General features: G+C 38.8%; 1 protein-coding gene across 1 annotated transcript in view; it reads right to left on the bottom strand.

Annotated features, from left to right (window-relative positions):
* KIAA0825 overlaps positions 1–24,267 on the bottom strand; it is a gene marked incomplete at its 3' end in the record, with an annotated part of 225,582 nt that overhangs the window by 177,394 nt on the left and 23,921 nt on the right. The window contains exon 4 of the mRNA XM_082013187.1: positions 9,837–10,007. Coding sequence (XP_081869313.1) covers positions 9,837–10,007 — 171 coding nt within the window. The remainder of the gene's footprint in view (positions 1–9,836; positions 10,008–24,267) is intronic.

Below are 24,267 nucleotides of genomic sequence, written 5' to 3' on the forward strand. Positions count from 1 at the left end.
ATATTCACTGAAAAGAAGGGGCTTGTTGGGAATGTGAAGGTCAAAGGCAGCCTTGGCTACAGTGACCATGAGACGGTGGAGTTCAGGATCCCAAGGGCACAGAGGAGGGTGAAAAGCAAGCTCACAGCCCTAGACTTCAGGACAGCAGCCTTTGGCCTCTTCAAAGATCTGCTTGGAAGAGTCCCATGGGATAAGGCCCTCGATGGAAATGGGGCCCAAGAAAACTAGTTAATATTCAAGGATTACCTCCTCCAAGCTCAAGACGGAAAAAAAATGTCAGGAGGCCTGCATGGATGAACAAGGAGATCCTAGCAAAGTTGAAACACAAAATGAAGCCTACAGAGGGTAGAGGCAAGGATGGGTAACCTGGGAGGAGCACAGAAACAATGTCTGAGCATCCAGGGATGAAGTTAGGAAAGCTAAAGCCCAAATGCAACTAAAACTGGCCAGGGATGTCAGCGACAACAAGAAGGCTTTTATAAGTACACAGGTGACAAATGGAACCCTAGAGAAAATGTGGGCCTGTTGCTCAATAAGGTGAGGGACCTGGTTACACAGACATGGAAAAGGCTAAGATACTGAATGCCTTGCCTCAGGCTTTACTAGCAAGCCCAGCCTTCAGGAATCCCAGGTCCCAGAGGCCAGGGGGTAAGGTTGGAACAAGGAAAATGTACCATTGGTGGAAGAGGATGAGGTCTGGGAATACTTAAGCGAACTGGACATACATAAGTCCATGGGTCCTGATGAGATGTACCCACAAGTGCTGAGGGAGCTGGTAGATGTCATTGCAAGGCCACTCTCAATAATCTTTCATCAATCATGGGAATGGGGAGAGTATCCAAAGACTGGAGGAAAGTGAATATCACTCGTATTTTCAAGAAGGAGGACTCAGGGAATCACAGGCCAGGCAGTCTCACCCCAATCTCTGTGAAGGTGATGGAGCAACTAATCCTGGAAAGCATTTCCAGGCACATTATGGACAAAAAAATTCATCAGGAGTATTCAGCATGGCTTCACCAAGAAGAAGTCATGCTTGACCAACTTGATAAACTTCCATGAAAAAATGATTGGCCTGGTAGATGAGGGGAGAGCAGTGGACACTGGCTACCTGGAGTTCAGTAAGGCCTTTGACACTGTCTCCCAAAAGATCCTGTTATGGGACAAGGTGTAGACAAGCTCTCAGTGCATGGGCTGGATAAGCAGACAGTGAGGTGGGTTGAAAAGTGGCTGAATAGCCAGGCCCAGAGCGTGGTAATCAGTGGCATAAAGCCTAGGTGGAGGCCAGTAACTACTAATCTATCTCAGGGGTTAGTACTGGTCCAGTCCTGTTTAACATCTTCATTAATGATCTGGATGATGGGGCAGAGTGTACCCTCAGAAAGTTTGCAGATGACACCAAACCGCGAGGAGTGGCTGATATACTAGAGGGTCATGCTGCCATCCAGAGGGACCTCAACAGGCTGGAGAAATGGGCACACTAAACTTCAGCAAGGAAAATTGCGAAGTCCTGCACCTGGGGAGGAACACCAATATATGCTGGGGGCCACCCGGCGGGAAAGCAGCTTTGCAGAAAAGGTGTCCAGGTGGACACCAAGCTGAACATGAGCCAGCAATGTGCCCTTGCTGCAAAGAAGACTAATTGGATCCTGACCTGCTTTAGACAAAGTATTGCCAGCAGGTTGAGGGAGGTGATCCTTCTCCACTGGTGAGGCCACACCTGGAGTATTGTGCCCAGTTCTGGGCTGCTTAGTACAAGAGAGACATGGACATGGACATACTCTCCAGTGTCCAACAAAAGGCCATGAAGATGATTAAGGGACTGGAGCATCTTACATACCAGGACAGGCTGAGAGTACTGTGACTGTTTAGCCTCGAGAAGAAAAGGCTCAGGGTGGGGAGGGGAATTTCATGAATGTATATAAATACCTGAAGGGTGAGTGCAAAGAAGACAGAGCCAGGCTCTTCTCAGTAATGACCAGTGATAGGACAAGGGGCAACCGGAACAGACAGAAACACAGGAGGCTGCCTCTGAACATCAGGAAACACTTTTTTCCTGTTAGGATGACCAAGGACTGGAAAAGGTTGTCCAGAGAGGCTATGGAGTCTCCATCCTTGGAGGTACTTAAAAGCTGCCTAGACATGATACTGGGCAACTGGCTGTACATGGCCCTGCTTGAGCAGGGTCTGATGGACCAGATGACCTCCAAAGGTCCTTTCCAAACTCAACCACTCCGTGATTCTGTGAATCTGTGTTTAAAAAGGAATGTGAGAATGAAACCAAACAATATGGCATTTTAAAAATCTGTCTCCTAGCATAAAGCTGGTAAACAACACAGGTGCAGATATTCCTAATTTAATGTATCTCATGTGAAATTAAAACCAAGAAGTTTTAAATGATTGGGTGCTGTCAAGCATTGTTAAAGATTATCTTCCAAGCATAAACTTATAGGTCTTTGGTCACCTGAAGCTACTGGTGGTACACACAGCCAAGGTTTAAATAGCTTTTCTTTTTCTGTGAAATACCCAGTATTTGGACATACATAGGATTTCATTTACACAAATAGGATTTTATCTTTCCCTTAACCAATTTACCCTCTGAAAATGAACACTCTGCTTTTCATACACCTATACAGCATTCTAAAGCTTCAAGGTTTTTGTGGTCTTTTTTTCCCAAGCACTGTTTTCGTTTGCATTTTCAAAGATGTCAGGGAAAAACAGATTTGAGTTGGGAAAAATGAAAGATAAAATGGTAGAATATAAAAGCAGAAGAGACTAACCAGGTCATCTAGCTCCTTGTTCATTCAACATATGTTACAGAGAGCATCAAAAGCTTACTTATTTTTAAAAATGTTTTAATGTATTTTATGATGAAGCTTCCTACAGTTTTCTTTAGAAATTACTCCAGAATGAAAAAAAACCCTAACTGATTTGATATTTTCTTTCTTCTCTATTCTGTGTTTTCTACCTTAAATTTGACTTCTTTTTGCTTGCAGTTCTCCTTTTTTATAGGTATAACATCTGACTCTAACTATAAGCACAACTGAATACCTATAAACTCACATTCTCTGACTGTCACTGCTTAGATCAGTTATTTATTTTTATACTTGAGACTTTAAAGAAAACCTTGAACATTTAACCTAAAATCCTTGTGCATTTGTGGAATGGCTGCCTTACCTGTTAAGAACTCACAGCTGCGATAAATAGCTATCTAGCTGATGGCAGATTTGTGTGTCCAGGACCAGAGGCGAAGAGCCAAATGATGTTTCCGCCAGCATCAGTCATTTTAAAGGTTCCTTCACTTTTGAATTAACAGGTTCTACTAGATCTCCCCACCTCCTTTTCTAACTAACAGCCTGGGCACTCTTGCCCTGTATTCATATACATCTATCTTTGTGCATGCAAGCTCACACACATTTAAAACCTTTTCTGGTCTTCCCAAAAAAGCCCCAAAGTCAAATCTATCTTTTACTGAGTTCCTTTGGGTTCCCAAATTTTTGCTTTTCCCAATCTCACCTAGGTAAAGTTGGCCTCAATGTTCTTCAATTTAACCACCAGCTAGCAAGGGCTCCTTTCACGCTTTACATTGATCACTGAACACCAGCCATAGCCCCTGCAAAGCGTCTGCACTTCAGATACCACAACCTTCCTCTCAAACACTGTTTCCACAAAAATACATATCAAATTACCCCCTTCCTGTCCCGCTACTTCTTCACTTGTCTTCTGTCTGTCTTGCCCTAATCAGCAAACTCCCCTGGGAAATAGAAGTGCAGCTTTATTCAAGAGACTGGTACCGCTGTCATAGTGAAGCTACTCAGCCCAGTTGCAGACAGGAAGGCAGTCAGCGGGACAGAGGAAGTATCCCTACCTAAACACAATTTGTGTTTATTACACAAATTCTTTGCCTCCTCTCTCCTCCCAAATTCCAAACCTCAAACTCCATTTGCACAGACAGACAGAAATGTACGCAATCCTTCTCATATGGCTGCTTAGAGGAGAGAATTTGCAGAAAGAAGCGAACGTTATGAAAGAAGGAGGAGGTTGAAGGAAAACTTCTTGGTTTTTAGTACTTGCTCCCTTTCCAGAGCATATTCTACACCTCCACCATTCTTGATTATTAGGAACATTGGACAAATCACAAATCCTTGCTATATCTTTCCTGAAACTTATATTCTACAGACTTGATAAACTGCTCATAGTTTGTGTACTTCCTTCAGTTTACCAGCCAGGCAGATTGAATAATTTTGATAGTAAATATTCAAAGCAAGATTATATCAAGTGCTTCACTTGAAATCAAAACTCTTCAGCCAACTTTCCTTACACATATTAGAATTTGTCTAGGATTATTATTCTCTTTAAAAAAAAATCTTTTTGCCTATGTCCCCTTTGTCTTCAATGTATTTAATTCTTTCTCCAAGTCAGTATTTTTCTGGTTTTGTAATGATGATGACAGTGAGACCTCTTGCATTGTTAATATAATTCTTTTTCTTCCTTGTAAGAAGTTCTATTAAATTATTTTTTCTACAGAATTCACAGATTTCCTATTTTTTCATAGCATATAAGAACAGTCATTGTGATATCATCCGGCAAGTGGCTTAGAATAGCAATGCATCAAGGACAACTTTTGTTTAGCAGCTCACTGACTGTGAATAAGGTAAGTAACTGCACCATCAAAGTGGCTTACTAGTTAGATTCATCCAGCTCAGCCAGAACTCTTATTGAAACTGTACTGGAAATAATACATTTTGTAGAAATGGGAAATACCACGGACCTCCAAATATAAATAAGCAGAAGAAACAAAAAATATTTGACTAGCTATAGATTAAAAAACTCTCCTGCTTTTTATCTTCAATAAAGGACATGTTATTTGTTGTACTACACTGAGCAAATTGTAATAACACAAATACAGAAAACGTCCACCTGAAATCAAATTCCCTCCTAGTGAAAATTCCATCTCCACTTTGGATTGATCTGCTGAAGCTATATACTTCTTAAAGAAGCTATTTGAACATCTTGCTTTGAGACCAAAGCAAAAAGCACACCTTGCTTTCTTGAATCTTTACAACTTCAAAGACTATTAAGAGGATGCACCTCAAATTTGATTCCACACTCCTTTTATTACACCTTCCAGAAATGGACATAGAGTAAAGGATTTCTTCTTATGCTGTGAAGGAAAGACCTTTGCAAATCTTCCCAGTCCCCTGAGGCAAAGCTTGTAAACCTAAGGGCTTGACAACTTTGCCCACAGTGTTTTCAAAGAGCTCCACTGGAAAAAGCTTTTCTTAGTACTCATTATATGATCTGTCCAAAGTTCACCTTTCTCACTGGAATGGAAAAAAAAAGTGAGAGACAGATGAAAGTACGTTAGATGTTTTTGATTTTTTTAAAAGTCTCAACAAGAGGCTTCTGAAAAGCCAGAGGGAAGAGACATCTACCTTAAAGATGGGAAGAGAATGCAATTTGGCAGGATTCTAAACCAAAATCTCCTGCTTAACCTTTGACTGCATCTGAATGTTCCAGATTCCTTCAAAGAGAACTCCTCTGATGCTGCAAGTACTAGGTATGTCAAAACATATCAGGAATTTCAACTGAATGTAAATAGAGAAGTAGACTATCTCATCACAAGATATAGACAAGATATGACAAGATACTTGCAGGAGAAGGGGTTAAACATCTAGTCAAGAAAAAACAGCAGATGGCTACATCTTTAATTTTCTGAAACCTACTGATTGTAGTGGAATGAAGTGAGGTTATGCAACACTGAGAATAAATGTTCTGTAAATGTCAGAAGAATAGGGATACCTTTCCTCAGAAAGCTAGAGTAGCAGTCTTGTCCAGATACCACACTAAAGTTCAGGGATGGAACAAAACCATATCACCATTTATTTGTCTGGGAACTTTTAATGATTTTCTCCTTTATTTGACTTAAGAGAGAACTTGAATACTACACTGGTAGTAGATAAAATGTGTATTTATACTACCCTTTTTTTAACTGTGTTTAGATAACTCAAATGTAATTTGAAAGCAAGCGCAAAACTTGGCATGTACATACTGTTCATTGAGGAATACATGCTAAGTTAGGTCTGGTAAAAGGAAAGCCAAAAAATAAAATCAAGAAGAACTGATGGAGAATAGTGAAAAGAAGTTAAGAGTGAAAAATGCAGTTCTTTTTTTTTTTTTTCCCAATCTATGCAAAACAATTTGGGAAAATGAGGATTCTGAATATATTCCAGAAGATGCTGGATACAGAACTCTCAAACTGAACTCAAAGAACTATCTGTATCACCTAAAAACCCTCTCTACATCCACCTCCCTGCAGAGTTCACTCTGGTTCACTGTTTCCTCTGGTGCTATTGTCTGCCATGGGGTTACCATCAGAGAACACTGGTAGGCAGTACTTCCCTCTAACATCTATTTTCAACCACCTAAATTGGTCTTCATAGGATTCCATTGTGCACACTGCAAAGAAACTTGTCTTGTTGCCAGCTAGAACTGTGAACTACACGTCTTTCTTTTCTTCACTGTTCTTTTCTGGTTCACAAGCAACCTCCTACCAAAAGCAGAATCCGCAGAAGAGACTACATCCAAGCGATAATGCAATGAAAAAGTATGAAGAGAAGCCCAGGTGGCCACCTTGCAAATTTCCAATGTGGAAGCCTTCGACCTCTCCGCCCAAGAAGCAGCTATAGTCCTAGTGTAATGAGCTTTACAAACCCTGGGAGCCTCTTTACCCTTAACTACATACGCCTCCCTAATACAATCCCTTAACCATCTAGCTAAGGAACTCTTAGAAGCCATTTGACCCCTCTTAAGACCCCCTAAGAGTACAAACAATCTGTCAGAAGATATGAAATCTTTGATTCTTCTGTGATAAACCCTAAGTGTTCTTCTTACATCCAATTTATGCAGCCATTGCTCTTTGTCATCGCTGGGTTTAGGGAAAAATGAGGGCCAAGAAACCGTCTGGTTTAGATAAAACTCAGATGCCATCTTTGGGACAAAAAAAAATTTAAAAAGAGGAACCATCCAAAGAACTACTTTGTTTCTGATAGAACTTTACACATGTTCTATATATCAAGATTGAAGTACCATGGGATGTGCTGAACAAAAATCAACTAAAACTGCCATTGAAATAGCTATACACATAAACGCAACACTTGACACAAGCACATGAAAAAACATTATTTTTGTTGCATCTCTGCATGAGTTACATAGATAAAAAGGCTCCCGTGAATACTAAAAGCAACGAAAAAGAAAAGGAAGCAAGTGCAAGGTTCCAATCTATGTGATGCCTAGGGAAACTTCAGCTCACTTGGATATTAGCCTACCTTTTATGAATTGGATAGCTTCTCTTAATTTACCAGCAGTACTTCTTGCAGAGGACCGATACTTCAGATACGCCTACACTGCAGTGACTGCAGGGTAGTTTGGATACACCCAACCTAGCTCTAAACCAGTGAGAGAGAGTACAAGTAACTGTCTCACAACAGCAGCACACGGTTCAATCTGGGCTAATTTGCTCTGCTTTTTAGGCTGGTTCTGCAGCCTGTGCCGCACTGTAAACCTGCTACTTGTACCTGAGTTAATGTAAAGCTGCTTTGGACAGATCCGTACTCTATGTTCTGTTAAATTAAAAAAGAATTCCAGTAAGAAGTCTTCCAAATAAGTACAGAAGATGGCCATTGTCTTTTGTAGTCACATATTATGTGTCCTGATGAAAACAAAGCAGGGATTCTAATAAATCCTTCTTATCAAAACTCGGCCTTCATTAGTTAAAAAAATAAGATTATCAGCCCAATATAGGACATCAACAGAGAAAATCTTAAATCCCTCTTGGTACTTACAGAACTTGGAACTACTGGGAACACAGCTCTCATTCTCCCATATCAAATCATCTTTCACTTCATCACTACAACTGAGATTTCTGACAATATGAAGTGAAAATAACACCAATAAACTTTTTTTCTAGCAGGACTTTTTTTTTTTTTTTAATTTCTCTGGCCATGTCTTCTCTTCACATATTCTCCAGAAACTGATATAACCAAGCAAAGTTTTCTGAATAAAACCACCTGATCAGAACAGCAACACTAAAAACAAAGGTACATCTGATGACTTCACTAACATCACCTGTAAAAGATTTACCTTCATCTGTGTTTCAGGGTAAAAGTAATTCGATGTTTTCTTTAGAACAGGCCTTCTACTCAGAAGACTGCCTCCTACAACAAGATCTAGTAACATTCTCAATTCAGATTTGATTAAGTAGAGGTACCGTTTAAGGACTTCTATTACTCTAAAAGAACATGCCTCAAAGCGGCTTAACATACTTTTGAGGAACAGTTCTGAATGTAATTAAACTTGGAGAAATGCCTGCAGGATAAAGTCCTAAATACACTTCCTGAAAAGTAAAGTATTTCTTGTTAACATTGCAATCATTAAGTTCTCTGAATCATTGGAGATCACATGTCAGAGTGTAGTTAGCTAAACATATCAAATAAATTTCCCATTCAACAGTTTTTCACTTTTTTTACATTTTATCGCAGAACATACAAGTAAGAAGAACACTTAAAATTACCCTTACTGACTGTATATCCTATCCTTCACATTAGCCCTGTGAGAACTTTACTGTAACACCTCTTTGTAGGATCAAGGTCATAAAGCGTAAAACATAGTGTAGAATAGTTTAACATTTCTTGAGAACTAGAAAAACTGAGAGATTAAAGGAGGCAGAAATATACTGAAACCACTAGCAAAAATGGAACCTGAATGCAAATTTTATTTGAGCTTTGATGTATATTCTAAAAATACACAGGTTAACATGTATTCCTTTATTTCAGTGTCAGTATTTCAGATTAAGAACCCACCAACAAAAAGTGTGCCTCAGAACTCTTCTTTTTTAAAGCTTTTTCTATTTTTTTATCCATTTAGCATTCTGAGACCACATTCCCAAAACACCTTTCTTCTCTGCCTGCAGCTTGACTAGAGAGCTATTGAATATTTGACTCCACCTACCCTCCCTCCCTAAGCAGCCTGCCCTCATTTCTGGTCTGATCCTTTCCTGCAATATAATCAAAGCTCTTGAAACCACTTGCTCTCTAGTGACCTGGAATCTCTCTACTGGCAGAAGTGGCAGAGCAGAAGAACAGTTATGATCACACTGTGACCTGCAAGGTGTTATTCACCTGAATTTTCAGGATTTCAGGTTCTCCTCATATGACATGAATGTAAATAGATGAAAAAGAGAGTGAGCTTGGAATCCGAAGCAAATGCAAACTTGAGGCTTGATCATGAAGCAGTTTACTTTCTGATGTACAGCCTACTTCTACAAAATACCCAGTGAAGCCAGTGGGATAACCATGATAATAAACATAGTACATATTATTAAGTGTTTATGAGAACTATAGGTTAAAGCAGGACTATAAACTAAAACATTTGGTTGCATGTATACTAAGATAAATCAAACTGATGTTCAAGCCACTGTTTTTCTCTCTTGAAAAAGGCAGCTTTCAAGACCAAGTTCAGAAACAGTCACGGTTTCAAAGAATTCAGACTTCATGTATTGCTTTGTCTTACATGAAACACAGGATTTTATAGATAATTCAATAGGGGATATGATGTTATAGATGTTATATCACATCTTTACACACAACTATCAGTTCTTTTCCACAAGTCATTGAGCTCAAACGTAAATCTGCATATTTCAAAAAGATTCTCAGTGGATATGGTAATAAACTTGTTTATTAAAATACAATGACATAAATTAGGTAATTAGTGTTGAAAATTATAAAAAAATTATACTTTTCCACAAAGTAGAATCAATAATATGGAAAAGCGTTCATTACCTTGAATATTCTTATTCTTCTCCATAAATGAAGGCACCAACAGAATTTCTGCAGAGAGTTCTTCGATTTTTTCTTCCATTAATAAAAAGAGTTTGATAAGTTGAGACAGACATTTGAGTTGATACAGTGTTAAGCAGAAGTTCCTTCCTTTTTTGTGGTATTCTTGGGAGGCTGTTCAAGTAAAATCGTAAAATACCTTTTATTATTGCTTTAAAAATGATCCTACAAAACTGATTATGTAAGAAAGTATAATATATCAAGTAACTTCATTTTCATCATAGCATAATGCATCTCTTCCTCAGTACAAAATACTGTTGTATTAGTTCTTCCTAAATCTTTGGCATTTCTCAACTATCTGGCAAGTTAGAATGGAATCCAAGGTCTTGTTTTGCATTAACTAGGATTTTTTCAAGCAACAGATCTACTCAGAAACCTTCGCACCTGTGTTTTACAGAAAAAACACTGTGTTGCAAAAACTGATTGAACAAAAGCAAAAAACCACATCACTACTGTATTTTAATGGTTTGGGACATCACATCACTACACTGTCACTCTGCAAGTCACCTTGTCTATTTAACAATCTGCTAGCACAATACAGTTGATGAATATGACATTTGAGTGAAAAGAAACATCAATCTAACACTCCACAACTTTAAATACGTGGGGTTTGAAAACAAGTGAAACTGTCAGTGAATAAATATCAGCAAGTATTATACCTATAAGCATTTGGTATTTAAAAGAAGAAACTGAACATTTTATTTTGAAAGGTTAACACTTGTAATCATAATATATAATCATGTCACATCAACCAAGGAAACTCTGATTTGAGCACAGTCAGACTATAAAAGACTGTGAGCCATTTCCAATTCAGTATTACCAAACCACATGGTTTCAAGTATTTTAATTTTATAACTTCTTTAAATGTAACAAATTTGCACTTCTATGCAAATTGTGGTGAGCTGATACCATGTTCCTATGCAGTTCTGTTGCAGATGTAACATCAGCAGAACAGTTTATGCAGAAAGTGTCAGAGTGAGAGCCAGGGTAGTTTGAAAGGGAAGCTCTGAAACGGGAAAACAAATAGAAATCGATTGAAACGTACTTTTATGTGTCAAATCTCATTTACCTTTGCAATTTTGAAGCACTCAGTACTTCCCTTTTTCCTCAAAGTTCCTAGATATTTTTTTTAGGTATTCACAAATCACTTTTAAATAGACATAGATCTAAGTAGCAGAGCTGAGCTCTGAATACAAATTCCCTAATTTGCTATTCCAGTTTTGCAGCCTTAGAGATTGAACTGTGAGTTTTGCATCCACATCTGAATTTCCTCAAAGTTCCAAACAGATGTATTCATGCTAGTCCCTTACATTTCTAATGGCAAAAGAAAATGTTGTGCATTAATTGCCTCTGTTAGTGTCTTTGCTCTCTGAATAACAAGTAAATAATATCTCTATCACTGGATTTCCAATTTTAAGTCTTAAACTTCCAAAAAAAGATATTCTGCTATTCAGAGAATTTCTCTCCTTTACCTGAAAACTAAGTAATATAAATTGAGTTTAACTGACCTGAAATGACTGCCTGAGTCTGCAGACAGCCAGAAATAACAGATCCAAGATATAAAACCCACAAATCATACCATAAAAATCAATGGAATGTTAGTTCTGCCTCCCATAACCACAACCTTGTGATGCTCTGCGGCGGGCTGATCGCGGCCGGAGGCCGGTGCCCCCGGGCCGCTCCATCCCTCCCCTCCCCAGCTGGGCCGGGGACAGAAAACACAGCGAAAGGCCCGTGGGCGAGAGCGGGGCAGCAGCGGTCACTCACCAGGGCCCGTCCCGGGCCGCGCAGGCTCCGCCGGGGGACGATCCGGCCCGTGGATCGCCGAGCGACCCCGAGGAGGGGCCGGGGCACTGCACCCCGCTCCCAGACCCCTTCCCCCGCCCCTCCCCGCTGCCCGGCCGCAGCTTCGCTCCCCGTTTTCTCTCCCTCCCGCCCCCGAGCGGCGCGGGGGGACGGGAACGGGGGCTGCGGGCAGCTCATCGCCCCCGGGCTCTGCCGCTCCCGCCGCCCCGGGGGGAGGCCTCCTCGCGCCCTGCGCCGCTGCGGCGTGGGGCCTCCCCGGGGGCGGGTGGGGATCTGCTCCCCCGTGGGGCTCCGCAGGGGCTTCCCCCGGGGCTGCCGGGGACCCTCTGCTCCGGCGCCCGGAGCCCCTCCTGCCCCGAGCCGGGGGCCGCAGGGCCGCTCCTCTGCCCCGCGCTCGCTCCTCTCCCCGGCTGCATTTGTGCAGCAGTTTTTTGGGTTTCTTCCCTTCTTAACTATGTTATCCGAGAGGCACTACCACCATTTCTGGCCGGCAGGTATTGGCTCTATCGAACGTGGAGGAAGCTTCTAGCAACTTCTCACAAAGCCACCCCTGCAGCCTGCCCTCCCACTACCACAACCTTGCCACGCAAACCCAATACAGTCTCTTTTCAGAAATTCTTCTCACAAGGTAGTGCTTTAACATGAGGTCAACACCTCCTGTTGCTAGGAGACACTAGGAGACACCTGCTGATGTACGCCTGTAGCTAAAGATTCTGCTGCAAGTATTTCCTTTTACAAGGACTACACGAATTAAACTCAGACATGCTGAAAAAATCAAGTTTAGAAGAACGATAGTAGCAAACTGCAGGCAGTTCAGGAAGGAAGGTGGTTTGTATCATGTAACCTCCTATATGCTTCCTTCTCTTCTGCAATTAGACTGGAATGCCATCGCTAACTCCAATTCACGGCTGACCGAGATCAGCTTCGTGTACTTCTGGTCACCCTCTGCATGGTCCTCTGTGAACTGGGTAGGGTGCTGTCAACAGCTTTGGATCATCTTCATCACAGAGGAATGTCTCTCTTTCCATATGATGTCACCTAGGTAAATGACTTATTTGAGTCCTCTGACCTAACATCCTATGTTGTGATCCATTCAGTAACTTTTTCAGAGTACTCATACACTACTCTCTGAGTAGGGCTGATTTTCCTCCATGGTTCACGACACTAAGACTTGGTTGAACATGTATCATAGTGAATCCTCCTGTCTATCTCACTTCTGTCCACATGGAGGCCTGTACTCTTCATGACAATCTTCTACAAGACTTACAAATCTGTTTCCACATTTTCTGTATGTCATTGCCTTGGCTGCTTAACGGTGCTGCTACACAATTCTTAAATGTTTCTGTCTTGTGGTTGTCCAATCAGATCAATGTCTAAGGAGAAATGCCTTTTCATTCCCCTCTGCTGAAAAATGGACTGTAATGTGCTCATTCAAGCAGCCTGGTCAGTGGTTTTCAAAGCTAAATGCTGCCATCAATATTCCGAAACCTGACAGTCTGGGATATAAGTAAGATTCTTCAATCAAACTTTGAATACCTAGGTATCCATTTGGTCATCAGGCACTAAATAAATAAGTTGTCATTTCTGATACATGATAAAACTGTGGACATGGAAATGGTGGGCATATGTGGTCCAGCCAGGGTCAACCCACTCTGTGTGATAAAGAAAATGTAATGTGACTTACATTTGACATGAAAGACAAAGATCAGGATGTGACAAAGATTCATGCATCATTTACACAAGCTTTTTGTTGCAACAGTATGGATGAGTCAAGCCGCATACCCTCACGTTAGCAATCAGCACAAATCACGCTGATGTATCACTGAACCAGGCTATCAAACAAAATTGACGGTAAGAGTGCAATAGGTATCTGAAAGGACAAGTGTTGGTCCAGTAACAGCTCTGAACTGCTGACTTACATAGCTCTCAAGAAGTTATGTGTTATTCTGCACAGCTCACAATTTTTCAGGCTCTTCACTCAGTGTGGTAATCTTGGACCCACCCACATGACTTATCCAGAACTATCACTGAAAGGCACTGTTCCATCTCTGTTTGCTCATACAGAAGCCACAGGTCTTACTAAAAAGTGCAGTCTCTACAGGTGCAGAAGCATAAGCATGCCAGAAACACACACACAGACTAATTCTTATGTAAGACTGGTGCTATTTCTTGTGTGTTTGGTTAACAAAAGCATGTTATTGGATAGTCCAACTTTTGGAAGAAGAAGCTTGAGCCACAATTCTGCTTAGCTCATCTACAGCAATTTAGAAGAACCGTACAGAGGGAACCTGTACCAGGTTCATCAGATCATCAGCCAAGTTCATGTTGATGATGCAAATGTGAGGCTGAGCCAGGAAGTTAATTCACAGCTTGGAGTCAGGATCAGGTCTGGTGAGGGTAACCAAGAGTCAGACACAGCTCAGTGATCATTAGGCAGAACCATGGTCATAAGTCAGGTTCAAGCTCAAGCCAGTACATCTGAATCAATGAGGTCCATGGCCAGTCGCAGACATGGCTCTGGTGGAGACAGACGTCATGACACCTATGATGTAGCTCAGACAGGGACTTGGCTGAAATAGGTCTCATGGGCAGGCTGTGGTGGAGGCCCCAGAGGAGGCTGGTCAGGGCCATTAAAGGCCCATTAGTGCACCCAGGCCTTTGTTGCATAGCTCTTAAGGAGCTCTAGTTTTCAGGCTCAAACCACAGAGGAACAGCTAATTTCTGGAAAAATGTCTTTTGGCCTCACCAAGGACAGCATAATTATTTTGCTAAGAGGAAAGAAGAGAAAGTACTTTAGGCTTCAGCTATCTAGACTGTGGTCATTTCTGGGGGGCAGGGAGGAGGAGAGGTGCAAAAGACAAAGATTTTACTTGAATTAACTTGAACCTGCACTGCATTTATTTGTAGCAAGTAAATAAATCATGATGGTTCACTACACAAAACTGGAAGGAAGCAAAGGAATAAGCTCAACACTTTCATCCTCTTAACATCCCTATATTTAGAAAATCTGTACTTTTAACTTCCTATGACATAGAGGCAAAGGGGGCATAAGGGGTACTTAATTTCTTCTGGCATGCTAATTTACCACCCCAACCATCAAATGACAGGCAGCAGCAGTCTGTCATCCCAAACAAAGAGAGCTTTCCTTAGAGAAGAAGCAGCCCCAGGTAAAACTAGTATTGAATGTCTGTAAAATTGTGCAAGGTTTGCCAGACTATGCTGGTGCCAAAGCAGCTGATACAGTCATACAGCATTAGAGAAACCAGGGGTACTTATTTTCAAGTTTGTCCTTTCACTTTATCAGAATGGATTGAAGCTGAAGAAATTTTCCTAAGATCTGAAGGACATGCCACACTTGTTGAAGAATGAAGCAGTCCATCTTACCAGAGACCACTTGGCTGGTTGTATCTGGACAGAAGCATACTATTAGTCTTCAGGAGGTAGGAAGGAGCACTCTGACCGAGCTGATGAACTATCCTACTAAACTAGTGGTTAGAGATGGACTACACTAAATCTCAAGTTTCTGTTCAGATCTCAAAAAAGTGACAAATGCATTTTGCAATCCTTTCCAAAGCAACAGGAAAACCTCAAATACTGGCAAGTGTAAGGATGAAAATATGGCCACTGTAGGTATTACAAACCTGAGGAGAGGCCCTGAGTGAAGGCATCAATGCCACAACCATAAGTAATAAAAGCTGTTCATTGGAAAGTGGGGGACAGGGGAGGCCTGGTAGTATAAAATGTAAAAATACATGAAACAAGCAGAATACTCCAGGTCCCACATCCTCCATATTAAGGTAGTGTTAAGTTACAATAAACACACATCAATAATAAAGCATAAATCAAGTTTGATCTACTTTTTAAATACAGCCTTTCAAAACAATCTAAAGCTTCTGTTCTATCCTTGCCTATTATGCAACCTAAATACTAATTTAGTTCTCAAAATTCTCATAAAGGTGTTTTAACATCTTAACATAAAATCCACGGGTCTTCAATTCTTTAACATAGAATTAATCCAGGTTCTTAGGTAAATTTAAGCCAAAACAGTTCTACCATCCATATGGAAAAACTCTTGCATAAAAAGTTGCATTTTCAAATGTTCTAAACCCAAAGGAGTTTAGTCAGCTGTTGTGTAATTTAGAACAGAAGATCCACTGTAACCCAGGTTAGGGATCCTCTTCCCCTATGCTAATTTGCTGAATCACTCAAAACCTGACATTCTTGCAATGGTCATCCCACAATTTCTTGCTTTTCTCCCTCCTTCCTTAGGACTGGAAAATCCTCCTGCAATTGGAGGAGCTATACAGAAAAGATTATCAAAGAACCTAGATAGAAAGAGCATAGGTAACATTCAGAGACAAATTTCTGCTGACACAGTCAGGAATCAGTAACATACAGAAGGTTTTGCTGTTTCATTGCACAAATTATGACATTTGGTTAACAGTAAATATTTAGATTCAGATGCTGATAATTTGAGACAAGCACGTAGTGCAAACACAGCCTCCAAAATGTAACCACTCTCATCATAATTTTCAACAACTAGGTTTAGTGATACACTTATGAATAAGATTAATTAGAAAACAGCAAAAAATGGCATTTGTTTTTGTGCAGATGAAGTTACACACATACACAAAATTCAGATAAGTATCTCTATAGACTTTTGAAAGCATTCCAAGGCCTCAAAACTTCTAAACTGCAGATAAGCATGCTTCCTTAAATTATTTTCATTCTTATATCTTAGGCTTGAAATGCTAGCTGAAAACAATTTTAACTTAACTAGCTGGCAAACCACTCTTTCTACCAACAACTCAACACAACACTCCAAACAAGTAAACAGTAACTTTACTGAAGTTTTTAATATAAAATCATCAGAACAGAGAATAATAGAAAACTATTTTCACTTAGACTAATTAAAAGAAAAGTTAGCACAAAATATACATAATTTGAAACATTACAAACACCTCAAATAGGGGGGGGCTAAGAAATAAGTATCTCTATAGATCATAAACATAAGAGCATAATATTGTAAGAGTAGCTATACTGGGTTCAGCTACAGAGTCTATATCCCAGTATCCTGGGCTTGGACAGTGACAGAAAGAGGAAGATGAAGTAAAAATATAACAAGGAAACCATATACAATACTTTTTCCTCAAAGGTCACTTAACTCTTGACCACTTGCAGTTGGGCAGCTTCCACAGACAGCTTACATTAATAATCCGTAGTGGGTTTCTATTTCATCGATTTCTCCAGTTACCCTATCCATAACATTTTGTGGAAAGAAGTTCCACACTTCACCTATGCCCTGGGTTAACAAACGGATAATTTTGTTTGCTTGAATATTTCATCTTCTAGCTTCACATGATGCCAACTAGTTTTAAGAATCAGTCAACTACTGATACCTGTTTATTTTTATTATGCCTCCCTTCACTTTACAGACATCCATCATATCCTACCATCTTAATATTGTTTTCAAACTGAAAAATTGTAGCTTCCTTATTTCTCCTTTTATGGAAGCTGTTCTACATTTTTTATCACCTTGTTGTCTCTCTCTGTGTATTTTCTGCCTTTTTCTACATCAACAACTAAAAGATGTACCTACATAGGTTACAGTCTAGTGAAAGAGACAGTATCAATACTGTAAAAAGAGACACATAGGGATTACTAGTGAAATCAGGGACAACTTTGCAATACTAACAGCTAAATTAATACCTCATTGTCTAATAAGATAAATTAAATACATTGTAGAGATAGTTCTACTCAATATTAATTCTCACAAAAAATCAGCATGTCATTCAAACGTCAAGGTTAAATTCAGTGTGGATGTAGTATGTCTTGAACTCTTCTCTTATGTGTTTGTATATAAAGATATTTTCTACAAAATAATGTGACCACTTGGGAGCTTTTAGGAATTAAAGACGACTGTATTAAAGAATTTCACTTTACCAGTGATGAAGCTGGAAAGTGCCCATATGAATCCTAAGCCAGTTAATAAGTTAATTAAAGCATTTTTCAAGAACACAGAGCAAAAGACACATACTCAAAAAAGTTCTTGATCTTGATAGTACCTGAGCTTCTTCTAAATACTTAAATTCAGTAGCAAGGTATCTGCCTTTATCTTACCACTTAAAAAGATTTGCCCTCCTCTCTAAAAATGAAGCAGCATGAGGAATAAGACTATGCTAGATCAAAATGACCTGTGTACACCTGCTAACTTGTGATTTTATAGCAAGTTTCAAAAGTGGTACTTTCCTCAAAGCTGTAGCTCTTGAAATCATTAAATAAAGTGTTTCCAGTTTCCTTGGTTATAGCCTGAAAGCATTTAAAAATCTCAAAAGGCATAAGAAAATATGCGTATAAATGAATCCCACAACTTTAACATAACTTTTTGTGATTTTTTTCTTTTTTTTTTTTTTTTCTTTTAAGAGTGTAGCACCATGTATGTTTTAAACAATGTCGCATTTGCAACACCCCAAAATACTGAATGGCTAATTCTGATCATTTCAACCCATCCAGGGATGTGACACAGTAAAGTGTGGTGCAGAAATCCCTGCATCATAGGTGAGCTGGCTGTGGATGTTCAAGAATAGCTACACTATGACAGCATTGCTCTCAGATTAATTAGCCTTACTACTCAGCATACAGAGCCACATGGCTAAACTGCTTCTGAGACTCGTGATGGAATCCTTGGAAAGCAACCTGATGACTGTCTTCTTCAGTGATTACAGTGGGGATTTCTCCCTCAGCAGGAACCAAGGGTTTAAAACCCTTTTAATCAATTTTACTATAAAATACCTTCCCAATACATTAAATATCATTCCCCTGCCCCCATTTATAAGGCTTAATTTCATATAAGAGAGATCTACAATATTGTTCTACAAGGGACACAAGAAAGCGATGTCAGGGATTTCATCCAATAAAGCTCTATGAGGAAGAAAAACAAAAAGTGTAATATTAAACTTAAAATCTAACTACAACCTGCATACAAATAACAAAGCCTTTTCATAAATGGGAGTAAAATTTGTTAAAATGTGAAAAGAAATAGCCTAATAAAGCAACAGAAACTAGCTGCTGATAGTCACTGTGTATAGGGATATTTCAAGGGGTAAATTTTCAAAGCAGTGCACAGGGAGTTACATACATAAATTCCATTAACAATAATGTGTTCCTCAGCTCTCAGTGATATTAACTTTTAAGTGATGCTATAACTATTGTAACAATCTTGCATTTATGACAACATTCATCTGCACAGTATCTCCTAAACAGAGCTTGTATATAAACTGTATTACTCTTTCACTTGCATTTAGTAATGATATCTTCAATTTTTATGGACATCTGCTCACAGTTTTCTCAAACTGCATGTTGGTGTACATTTTTTAATGTAAATGCTAGGTTTAAATAATTAGTATTGCTGGATATAATCACTAATTTCATCATACTCTAAGATGCAACTTAATATTTCTGCATAGCAGATGTAATACACAATATTACACAGAACTAAATTATTAGTGCCAGCAGTTTTCTATACACAGTACTTAAGATAATTATAAAAAAATCATCTTCATTACTGCATGCTAGCATTTTTTTAACAGTTTAATTTGGATAGGTTACAAGATACATTCAAATCACATAGATACAATTACTGCAAACCCAAGAAGCTATAAAATGTTCCCAACCAAATCCCTTTGACCCTGTTAATGTCTGTTTCTTGTTAATCTAAGGCAAACATTGTTTGTAGTGTGCATTTGTTACAGAATATGAAAAAAAGAAAGGAAATCCCTGAACAGTTGTTATTGATTCCAGCATTTACTGACTGAAAGTTAAGTGCCGTTTACGAAACAGAACAGATGCAGATGCTGACAAAAAGGTAAACAATTGTTGCATGGCTTACTGCCAGATTCTAAGCCAATATATTAAACTCCAAGTGAAGCACATTTCCCCTATAGATTGCACTTATTGCCACTTCATTTCCTATGTGCTCTGTCTCTCTATTGCTGTGCCTGGCACTAAGCTATTTTCAGTTCTTTGGTGACCCCTGAGGCCGAGCGCTACCTCACATAGCCATTAGTGAAGGGAATTGCATGTGTCTGACACGGCCTGAAACCAATTATTTGATATTTTCTTCAGAATGATGCCCAACTCTGTTGGGAATGAGCAATCATGAAATAATTTACCTCCTGATTTAATTTTTTCCTGCACAAATTAGTTGTAGCCTGAGCTAGCTATACACAGCTGCCTGTGACATATCTCTGTCTTATCAAGGTTCTACTTGAAATGATGAAAAAGGGAAGCGGGGGGAGGAGAGTTGAATAGAATAGGTTGGGGAATCCTGCTTTAAAAAGGCATTGACAAGTTTATCAGATATACTGATCACATGTACTCTCTGCTGATTGGAACTGACAGACCCATAAAGAACTATCAGTGCAGCAAAGGAAACCACATGGATGCAAACTGTTATCCAAGTGTTCAAGGTTTTTTAAACACTTGTCTTGCTTTGCAGCTCCCTGCGAGTTCCAGTGACACCCAGGGGTGCCAGCAGAATCCGATGAAGCAGCTTATGCAAACAGGCTGCATGTTGGCTTATTTTTGTCCCTTTTTAAAAAAACAAACGGTCACAGATCTAAAGATAGCAAACATTTTCTTATTAGACATCACTACTAATGTGTGACTTTTGTAAGTGCTTATGCTATACATACATACTGTGCATGTGTCAAAAACATGCAGTGAAGTAAGAGATCTCAACTTATGTGTAAACATGGTAAGCATGTATAAATTTGCATATATTTAATCAAGAGTGTGTGTCTGTCATAGAAAGAGGTATGTCACTGCCAGCTATTAAACAACCTCAGTGAAGACTAAACTAATCTTTTGAAAGAGACTCGCTATACATGAAATTTTAATCAAATCTGCTCGATAATGTCTTCCCAGTTAAATGAGATCAGTTTTCACTTCATCATCAAGGTTGATTCCCTACTAGTTTGCTAGACGTTCGGTACCAAATGCTTAAGTCCTTTGTTAATACTGAGTGTACAGGTCTGTCAAAATTAAATCTTTACTTGAAATCATGTTCACCAATCAATTGATGAAAGGATAGACCAGTGCTGGAAACACAGGTTGGAGAGTGAGAACATCTGCTCATGCTCTGATACCAAATTTATGTAGTAATCGTCAGCAAATCATCTCACCAATCTGACTCTCTGACAGCATACAGCTACTTTATAACTCTGTTCAACAAATTACAGAGACTTCCTCAAGTGCTCTGAGGATGAAGTGCCCTGTAATAACATTTAATAAAACTACTTTCTACACAGATACCTATAGCTTGCTCTGAAACCAGAGACAACATGGTCCTTAATTTTCAAAAACACATGTACCTTCTAATAAATTACAAGACAACCCAATTATACACTGCAATTTCTGCTATACAATGACATTTTAAAGAAATCAAATGTAAACAAATTAAGCCTCTGAATTAAAACTAATTAATGATGGGTCCATTTAAGGAATTTTAGCAGCTGCTATCAAATAATTTTCTGATAATTATCATAATAATGAAATGGCAGATATTCTTTAAACTTGCCTTCAATTAAAACAGCCGTAAAACTTGTAGATAGAGTACATCTGCAGTTGTTTATAGCATTTATGGGGAGGTTAAATGCTATTCTATAATTGACAATTTCTTCTGAAGTAGTGACTATAAGCAAACAGTCCTCTTTAGCAAACTGCAAGAATTATCCTATGACAAAATACTACTCTCTGTAACATTCCTTAGCCTTACCAATGACAGGAACTGGTTCCACACACATTTTTTGAATTTTCTTGCCTAGCCCGTGGGCTGAGGGAGTGATTGCATTCCCTGAAGTCTTCACACACACGCATGGAAACACCAAAGTAAAGCATTTGAAGAAAGTATAAAATCTGAGGGAACCTACAGCAAACTGGAGAAAGAACTTATTTTGAAACAGAGGAGTTTTTCAGGAACTCTTAAGAAGCTGATGTTCTCCTTCAGTCTTTGCAGAAAGAGAAATTAAATACTGCCAGGTCTGTCAAACTTTCTCATGAATTCTAACTTTGATAGGACTTGCATATGTTTCCCTGCAAACAATTTAAAACACTTAGCTGATAAAAGACAACTGTAATTTGTATTTGAAGACACGCTAGTAACATATTTAGTTTAAAATTATTGCAATTTCTTTAATGTCTGCAAATATAAAAATGTCTGCTAGCTTCATTTCTATCCTCTACTTTTACATTCATAGTGGAATGGTTGGGTGTCTCACAGATTGGTTCACTACATCAGACCTACTCTATTAAAATTAGATTAGGAACTTTCGACCAATCAGGAATTTCTATGAAGTGTTCATCATTCCTTTGTGTAGTCTACGCATGATATTATGTATTTCCTTAAATAATAGATTAAAGTGCCTCTGTCACTTTTGCTTCTCTTACTCCTTGGAATTTCCAAGATGCAACAGAGTCAGATAGTGACAGCTTTTGTTCTAGTAAGAGAAAACAGTCAAAGAATCACTTATAAAGCCGGAATCAATGCTCACATTTCTGCTTCCTACCTTTTTATATTTCAAAACCGTAGTTAGGCAAAGTCACCACAAAGTTCTGAGGATTACTTTTACATGTAAAAAAACAGAAATAAGTCTAGGCAAAAGAAAAAAGGGTAGACACTGCCATTTAAGAACTTTTAGAGAAATAAGTTTGGAAATTCATAACCTTTTAACAAATCTTTTGTAGAAAGCCTAGAATATTCTGTATTACAAATGAAGGACTAATCATATGTCAGCACAGATTTACATGTACAGGTTCCTACTCGCTGATCTGGGACTACACTCTTAAACCACCTCTATCAGATGAGCTGATACTACTGTGTGTAACAGAACACCTTATTTCTGTGTTACAGAAATTGCTGGACTTTCCTAGCATACCAACAGCAAGTCAGTACGCTGTCCCCTGTACCTAAATACAAAGATTTGGATCTTAGCCAGAGGATGATCAGTACATGAAGCCACTGAGGAAAAGGAAGCTCTTCTTGAAAGTATGAGATCAGTAACTGATCCAATTCCAGATAGTCCCCAGCGTTTAGGGGTTCTAAAAATGTCCAGAGCACTAACTCCTAGATTTCTAACAAAGTCATCGGACTGGGTTATAACCACCCTTATCTCTCTACATCAGATAGACAAGACTATCTCCACTGCCTTGCTATATTCAGCAAAGGTAGCGAAAAGTATTACAAAATGACTGAAAGCTTTGTTTTTCAAAAACTCAGTAACTCCTTGATTGAAAATGGAGGGTTTTTTAAAATTTCTAAGCCTAAGGCACAGTGAAAAGGAGATTAATGTTCTAACTTAGCACAAAATATTCATCTTGTGGATGTGACATCCCCCCCAATTTAAACACTGGAATTTTTTGCAAAACAAACTATTGTGACTAAAATAATTTTGCCCTTTTAAAGTTAAATTTGCTCTGTGAATACACATTTTGTGACAGAAGAGGTTCTCTGTCTTGACAAAAATCACAGCCAGGACCATCTAATTAACTTGTGATTATATGATGATAGGTGCATATATTGAAAAGACTCCTGTAACAACTTTCTTTTCAATCAATACCGCCGGAGCCTCTTTAAAAGACATTTTCGAAGTCTTCTCTTATCTGCCATAGTTCAACATACTTTTCTTCATATGAGCTTACATTCTGAGGTAAAAAAGAGCCTAGCTTAGTAATTCTGTAATTCTTAGATTTTGTCACTTTTTATTATTAAACAGAATACTACAGTCTATAAATCTCAGATTGCCCTCTGACCACTCACAAAGTATCAGACTGTATAGTAAATCACTTTCACTTTTTAAACTTGGGAGGAGAATGCAATAATTAGAGGGTATAGTGAGTTAAATGCTCTCTTCATGCTGAGAAAGAACACACAGGTGGGCTGAGAGAGTAAAAAGGGAGATAATTATTTGGTGTTTGCTAATTGTGGATATTTTGAAAGCAAAAAAAATTACAAAGAATGGAATTATGCCCCTTTCAACCTCTATCAAATTCAGAAACCAGATTCGAGTTCCTGTTGGAAAAGATGAAGAACTTCATTAGGACACAACAGTCTAAAAATATATAACCCAAAAGTACATCAAGAATTTCACATGTAAAAATATATAAATAATTTGAAAAGTAAAGTTATTGTTTACTTGTTTTATTAAATAAACAATACGATAATAAAATTCTGGAATGCCATCTTTTCAATATGACAAAGAGTCAATAATGAGATTTCGCTGCCTGTCTTCACATTATGGGCTTAATGAGTAATTTCAAGCAACTGCTCTAAAAAAGATGGAAGGTATTCAGGCATGCTACCAGCTTTGAAATTCTGTCAGTTCAATTGACATTTCAGTAACTTAGATAGTGTTATCTTGCCCCCTGCTATAAGCTTAAAAAGTAACAAGCTTAATGCTTTTGTAATCTTTACGAAAATGTCATTCTCCCACTAGAAACACATTTGTGGTCCTAGGATATTATGTTCATATGGCCTTTTTAAAAGAGTACCGCTTTTTTATTAAAACTTCAG

This window comes from Phaethon aethereus (assembly GCF_964289735.1).
Source record: "Phaethon aethereus genome assembly, chromosome: Z".
NCBI lineage: Eukaryota > Metazoa > Chordata > Aves > Phaethontiformes > Phaethontidae > Phaethon > Phaethon aethereus.